Source organism: Coloeus monedula (assembly GCF_965178545.1).
Source record: "Coloeus monedula genome assembly, chromosome: 23".
Classification (NCBI taxonomy): domain Eukaryota; kingdom Metazoa; phylum Chordata; class Aves; order Passeriformes; family Corvidae; genus Coloeus; species Coloeus monedula.
The window spans coordinates 3,304,929-3,312,223 of record NC_138803.1 but is presented as its reverse complement, the minus strand read 5'-3'; the positions used below and the strand labels follow the sequence as shown (position 1 = coordinate 3,312,223).

Sequence of the window (7,295 nt, the reverse complement as noted above, 5' to 3'; positions counted from 1 at the left end):
GCTCCAGGAGCGTTTGGACACCGTTCCCAGGGATGCCCAGGGTGGGGTTGTTGGGGTGTCTGTGCAGGGCCAGGGGTTGGACTCTATGATCTTTGTGGGTCCCTTCCAACTTGGGGTATTCTGTGAACATACTTGAACTTCCCTTGCCAATTCTCACCTGCTACTAATTAACAGTACACTCAATCAAAGCAACTGCTATTTAGTTTCTGGTTTTTTTCTGGCTGCGCAGCAAGGACCCAATTGGAGAGATGTTACCCTACACTGAGAGAGTGAAGATAAAAATTCATCACAGGCATTCCAGATGATGTTAATTTAAAAGAGAAAATTCAACATTTTAGTCATTGTAATATTTCAGTCAGGTGCAAAAGGCTTGGGAACATGCAGAATACATGGAATTTCCCCCGGACTCACAAAACAGAAAACACTTGAGAAAATATTTCCCATTGGTTTTTTTTTTTTAATTCCCTCCTGAACAATTTCTAATAGAAAAGGATTGTATACCAGAGCACTCCTGTACAGAAATCCCTTATATCTACCAGTCTTGCTGGATATTCCAAATTTCACAATGTCTCCAGTGTTCACTGTCTCTCAGTAAACACAGGAACGAGTCACCTTTTGCATCTATCAAAAGTCTCACTTGGGAAAAAGTGGCATTAAAAATTTAAGCTAATAGTGGAAATGAGATGCTTACTGTTCTCGGAAGATTATTCTTTGATCACAGGTAGGACAGAAATCTTTATATAAAAGTGTCATTAAAAATACCACCCTATTGAGAAACTCCTACAAGACTGCACCTCTAATTGCACTCAATACAGGACCTGCAGTAACTATGGAACACTTGTCACCACACTCACCTGTGATGTGACATTAAAAAATCTGTGTATGGAGGTGGTTTGTTTAGTTTTGAGGCAGACCTGAGCTCATTCTGCCTGCTCATTCTGAACCCAAAGCAGTGGGAGGCCAAAGAGCTTTGATCTGCAGGTGCTGTGCTCTGGCAGGCTCTGAGCACACCAACAGAGCAGGGCTGGCTGATAACTGGGAGCACTGTAAGGCTGGGACAGGTCTATCGATCAAAAAAGGTTAATCCTTCGAAAATGTGTGTGTCAGGAAGGGTCGTTAACACCAATCTTCACCCCTAAAACAAGGTAAAGTTTGCTCTGAACAGGAGTAACTCCTTCAAGTGCTCTGCTGGCATCTGCTGTTCTCCCACTGCCCCTCAGCAGTGGCAAAGTAACAAAGTCAGGCCAGCCAGAATCTGAGGGTCACTCACTCTGCAGAGCCCAGCTGCCCTGTGCAGCCAGAGCAAACCACGGCCCTGCCATTCACACTGTGGTTTCTCAATCATCTCTTACTCCTTCCATCAAGCACGACAGTCACAACCTGCATTATGTTCTCTAGCTACACACAAGATGGATTTAAGAGCCATCTGCACAGCTGGAATTATTAACTAAAGCTCATAAAAAATAACAAAGGGAGAGGAAATGAACCATCACAAGGGAAGACACATCAAATACTTCAGTGTTAAGCATCTGAGTGCTGCAGGTACTAAGACAGAGCAGGGTGCAAGCTTTTGCCATCAACACTTCAGAAAAATGCAGAGAAAACAGCCCACACACATTAAGGATAAAACAAATATACAAGGAAACACCTGAAACAACAAATCCTTGTCAGGTAGTTTCATAACAGTCTCTGAAGGCTTGGAGATGAGGTTTTTGTGGCCTAAGCTTCACAGTCTGGCAGATCTTCTCTCCCCACCTCGAAGGATTCTTTGCTGATTGACAACAGCTCACGCAGCTCTTTGTTTTCAAGCTGCAAAATCAACATTTTTGCTGAAATAGAAACGAGCTAATTCACAACTAAAGGACTATCACAGAAAGGTGCTAATTCATAGTTAAAGGATGTTAAACAGTCCCACTCCTTCACAGATACACCACACAGTTTGTAAGGCAAGCATTAATATAGTGCTGCCACAAGGGGAACCACATAATTTAAAGCTTATCTTTTGCTTCTGGCTTTATTTATATATATATATATATAGATATATAAAAATAATATGAACATTAAGAACTTGAAAATAATAATGTTCTGCATTTCCTGACACCCTACCCAAATTCTGAGTAAGTCCTTGACACAAACATAGACAATCCAGAAAAAGTCTGGAGACCCCCAAAGCTCAATTTATCTTCAGCAACTGGCTCTATTCTTACCTCCAACTGAGCCAGTTTCTCCTGAACTTTAAAGAATTGCTCATCATCCACTTGAACAGCTTTTCTCATCACCTCTCCCATCTCACATATTCTGTCTATTTGACTTTCAATTTCCTGAAAGACATAAAATTAATACATGCAGTAAATCCAGGCAAAAGCAACAGTTGCAATTTATCCCTTCTAGATCACTTACTTCCATTTTCCTGATTTTGGATTCTCTTTCTGTTTTGAATTTTAATCCTTTCCTCCCAAGCATTTGCAATCCTTTCTACCTTGTATACTTAAGGATAAGAACTTGTACCTTATTGTCCTTTATCAGGAGTTATCAGTGAAAACAGTGAATAGAGACACAGCAGCCAGCAAGATAAGGCACCCTGACTTAAAGGGAAATAATTTCAAGTGTGACAAGGTCTGAGACAGCAGATTCAAGTTCATGTGGACATGATTAGTAGGCAGCAAATTTTATATTGCTTTATTAGAAAAGCCTGACTGAATTGATAACGACACCAAAAATAAAAGCAAAGAAGATTTCAAGTGTGGAATAAACAACCTTATCTCAGAAGAATATCAAGCAATAAAACTAAAGCAAGTAAGACCAGAGCCTCCTGAGGCAGATTTTAAAGAATCTGTCTAGATACAGAAATAATCCTCTGGAAGATGCATTTTGCAGAAGCTCAGAAATGTACATGGAAGCAACACTGACACATCCCAACATGGAGCTCCTGCTTGAAGAGCAGTACATCACATAATGTGACAGGGTGGAGTTTCTTTAAGTGCCCATAGCTCTTCTACTGCCTCTGGAAGATAAATGTATCACAGAGCAGAGGATTCAGGTTTGAATTCCATTATTCAGAAAGTATGTAAACAAATTAGAGCATCCAGAAGAGAGCTGGAGAACACGAAAGACTTCTGGGAAGAAATATTATTATTTTTCTAAACAGGAAGATGGTTATAATAAGAATATAGTTCTTCTAAAGACATTAGAAGTTTGTTACTGTTCTCCAAATGATGGAGAGGAAAAAACTCATGGACTTAATCTGAAGTACAAAAGACTTTGCCTAGATATTGAGGGAGTTAAGGGACATCTCTTCAAGGGTTCCTTCAGAACCTTTTCAGCTTTGTATTGTCAAGTTTTGTTCAAATGTAAAACCTTGATAAACAGCAATTCGTGCACTCAGGCAGGCAGTGAAACCAGACATTGCTACACCACTTACCTTCAGAGGAGTTAAGCAACTCACGAAAGAGAACCAGTGAGTTGCCACATATCAGTGCAAAGATACACAAGAAAAGAGTTAGGCTGGCTCCAGTTCCAATGAAAAAATCACAAGTTATGAGATGTCACTGGGTTGAACCAACCTGCTGCTCTCTAACCACATAAAAATGCATTTTAAAAAATGCATAATACAATTCCTAAGTTTTAAACGGAAATTTAATGTTATTCTATTCTTATTAGATACCTAAATATGAAACAGGCAGCAGTTATCAGCAGCCACATCTCAGAGTTCTGAAATCACTGAGCCCAATCTGGACAAAGGGACACTTTTAGGCCACTGCACTGAGTATCTGGATTTAAAAACACTTGGGAGTGAAATCGCTTTACGAACTAAACATATGCAGCTCACTGAGATTTAGGAGGTTTTTTCCCCTGCATTACAGCTACTGGACAGGAATGATAACAACTTGGATATCTTAGATATTATTATAAAGGATCAGGTACATTAAGCTTAACCCAGGGAAGTCACCACCTGGTTGAAAGAAAAAGCCTCCACCTGGGCTGTGAAGGGGTTGTGCCTTTCAGTGTCCTCTGGGACAGCTGTTACAACCTGTGTGCTCTGAAAGGAACAGAGGGAAATAGAACAGCAAAGAGGGACCAGATTTGGAGAAAATGTATTTTGGAGCACTGACACTGCAGGAATGGAAGCAACGACTGCACGACAGCGAGCAAGAGACAGGGCACAGGGGTCTTGAGCACTCTCCTGTCCCCTTCCCACCTTACCCCAGAATTAGCCTGATGGACTTTCAAGACTGGTTCTGCATCTTCACGTTTTCTCCCTTCCAGAAGCTGTAGCATCTGCTTCCTGTACTTGCTCATGATGAGTTCTAGCGCGTCCTGGTGCTCCTCCAGCGAGACCCACAGCTCTGCAGAACACAGCACGTCACGGCCACGACCGGCAGCCACAGCAGGAGCCCCGAGGCGGTCGCTGGGTACCACCTGGCACTGCGGTGGGGCTGCCCGGATCCCCTCGGCTGAGGAGATTCCCTGACCCGGGACCCACCGGAGCATCCCGCGATGCTGCCACAGGCGACACAGACGCACCTCTGCTCCCCTCGACAAGACCCTCCCGCCGGGACCACCGGGCGCGCATCTCCGCCGGGACATCCCCCGCACACCGCCCAACACCCCCGGAGCCGCTCTGCACATCACCCGCCAGGATCCGCCCCCGAGCCCCCAGCAGCGCCCCCGGCCCCGCTCACCCCTGTTCTCCTGCTGCAGGTCGCGGATCTGTGTGTTCTCCTGCGCCAGCACCACGTGCGGCCGCAGCCGGGACGGGTCGGGTCGCTCCGCCGCGGCGCCCGGGCCCTGCCGAGGAGACACGGGGGTCGGCCCGGCCGCCCTGCCCGGGCCCTGCCGAGACACGGGGGTCGCCCCACCCGCGCTCACCTGGTCGGCGCAGCCCGCGCCCGCCTCCCGCATGGCGGCCACGCGCCGGTGCAGCACGGCCGACTGGTCGATGAGCGACTCGGCCGCCGTGTCGTGCTCCTTCAGCCGCTCCAGCAGCGTCCGTGCGTCCGTCAGGATCTTATCGATGGTGCAGCTCATGGCGGGCAGCGCTGCTCACGCCCGCGGCGGGCCCATGTCCCCGCGGCCCCCGCCGCCGCTCTCCCCCCTCAGTCCCTCTCGGCCCCGCTCCGGCCCCGCCGCCGGGCGCGGGCGGACGCGAACCCGCGGGGCCGGGACGCCGCTTCCGCCCGCGGCCACGGCGCCGCCAGTGCGCAGGCGCGGACCGGCGCGAGGCTGCCGCTGCGACAAGGGCTCGCCTGGCGGCGCCAGAGCGCCACGGCCGGGGCGGGGGGCGGGGCCAGAGCGGGCCGGGGGCGGAGCCAGGGGCGGGGCGCGGTGCTGCCCCGGCCGTTCCCGGGGGGGGCTCGAAGCCGTGGGGCTTTCGTTGGTTTTGGGGTGTTTCGGGGGTGTTTTGGGGCGAGGGGACACCGCCCTCCCCCGGCACACGCCTGCCCCAGGTAGATGTCCCCTCCCTCCCACGAGGCGTTCCCGCCCCACGCCGCGGTCCCGCGTGTCCGAGCCCCCCGTGCCCCAGGAGCGCCGGGCTCGGCCGCAGCGGCCCGGCCCCAGAACGATCGGGGGAGCCCGGGACAAGGCCGGCTCCGAGCGGGCGCTGCTCGGCACAGGCTGTTTGCGGAGGGCCGGCGGCCCTGACCCCGGGTCCCGCTTATCTCCGCGGCTGCTCCCTCACAGCGTGATCAATCCCGGCTGGGATCTGCGGGGCTCCCGTCTTATCTGATACTGGTGTTTGTCCCTTCCAACAGTAAACATCCGCCACGCAAAATAACAAGCTGTGCAATGCTGACTCGCTGCTTTGATTCTTATTTGCTAACTGAAGCTACTGTTGGTGATCCGGGGTGTGCTTGAGGCTTTGTGCCACAAACCTTTGTTCAATAGCGCCGACTTCATTAACAATGTTTTCAGCAATAGTATTTTAGCAGGACTCCCTTTGACTTAAATCATCTTTCGAGTTTAACTCCCCATTCACACAGACACATGAGAAAACTCCAGGATGCTTTATCAGATGAAGATTCTTTATGATCCCAGAGATAATCAAGCCTGGAGCAGAAGTGCTGAATGAGATAATTTTATAAAAGCAACAGTCTCAAAACATGCACACAATGCAAAAGAGAACAGAGTAAGCAGCTGCAGATGGAATATTTCATCAGAATCAGATTAATTAGTAAAGTATGAGAGCTATTCTGCAAATTTGGGAAATGTAATCTTTCCACTAGTGTGGAAATAAAAGTCCAAACCATGCTTATAGCATATTTCACCTTCTGGTCCTTCCCTATTTTTCATCTTATTAGAAAATATTAGAAAGTTAAGACAGATTATCAGAATTCCTTTTTCCTAATGGGCAAGTCATGAACACTTGGAAAACTGACAAATATCACTGTGTGGACCATCCTGGTTATGGAACAAGTTGGGTAAAGATTGCCCTCTCCCAAAATGGACACATCATCCCTAAGCCATAACCGGTGCTTGTTTCCCCTGTCCCACTCTCACATCCTCACACGACCCCTCGTGTGCAGTTCAGCACCTGCTGCTGCTTCCCTCTGCTCCCATTGCCAGCTCTGTGCCTGCCTCCAAAGCCTCTCCCAGAACACCCATTTCCACACAGCCTCTGGGCAGGCTCACACGGCAGGCCTGAAACAGCTCCATGGAATGATCTCTGTGTGCCAGCGTCATCTTCCCCTTTTTTACTTTATCCAGCATAGGGATTTCCGTGAAATCCAACTTGCAGTCCCTGAGGTTCCACTTAATTCACGCACTCAATGAGCCGTTCAGAGATGTGGCACTGGGAATTCCAGTTCACATCCATAGGAACTCAGCTGAAGGAACCCATGGTCTGGGCAGCGTGAAGGATCCTTTTACCTCGGCAGGAGCTGCACCAGGATGTGAGTCTGAACTGCTGGCCTGTTCTGTTCTTGTGTTTATAATTCTGATTTAAAACTCCCTGGTGTCAGAGGTGCCATTCTGGCCTTCCATGCCAATAGGGACAAGCAGGGGCAGGCGGGGGCCAGCACTGCTGTACCAGACTGTCATTTCAGGATCAGTTTATTTCCTCTGTGGCATTCTGGCTTCTAGGAATAAAACTCCAGAATGAGGGAGATGAGAGTCTCTGACACCACTGCCACACTGCACTCAGCCCGTGCCCCCACTCAGGGCTGGGGCTCAGCCCCTCTCCAGCAGATCTTCTGACACAGAATCATTTGTCCAGCTCCAAGGGACAGCAGAGTGAGTTCCTGTGGCGCCAGGACACAGAGTGGATCCCAGTAGGACAAAGCTCCTTGGTTTAAATG

At 49.0% G+C, this 7,295-nt stretch overlaps 1 protein-coding gene across 3 annotated transcripts; it reads right to left on the bottom strand.

Annotated features, from left to right (window-relative positions):
* Positions 1-436: 436 nt before the first annotated feature.
* On the bottom strand, positions 437-5,181 carry SIKE1 (suppressor of IKBKE 1). Of its 3 annotated transcripts, none has more exons than XM_082296374.1 (5): positions 4,870-5,181; positions 4,683-4,788; positions 4,204-4,346; positions 2,208-2,321; positions 437-1,809 (listed from the first exon to the last, which is right to left on the bottom strand). In XM_082296374.1, the coding sequence occupies exons 1-5, from the start codon at positions 5,026-5,028 to the stop codon at positions 1,720-1,722; spliced, it is 612 nt and encodes a 203-aa protein (XP_082152500.1). In that variant the 5' UTR covers positions 5,029-5,181; the 3' UTR covers positions 437-1,719. The 3 variants fall into 3 exon arrangements, with proteins under 3 accessions (XP_082152500.1, XP_082152499.1, XP_082152501.1); XM_082296375.1 differs by having other exon boundaries at positions 1,699-1,829; XM_082296373.1 differs by having other exon boundaries at positions 4,683-5,181.
* Positions 5,182-7,295: the final 2,114 nt, after the last annotated feature.

Bases quoted from the DNA above. Each gene is read 5' to 3' on its own strand.
- SIKE1 (XM_082296373.1), bottom strand. From the start codon at position 5,028: ATGAGCTGCACCATCGATAAGATCCTGACGGACGCACGGACGCTGCTG. The intron at 4,347-4,682 runs GTGAGCGGGGCC...TGTGTTCTGCAG, and splicing joins CCTGCAGCAGGAGAACAGGG to AGCTGTGGGTCTCGCTGGAG. The intron at 1,810-2,207 runs GTAAGAATAGAG...TTGATTTTGCAG, and splicing joins AGAAACTGGCTCAGTTGGAG to CTTGAAAACAAAGAGCTGCG.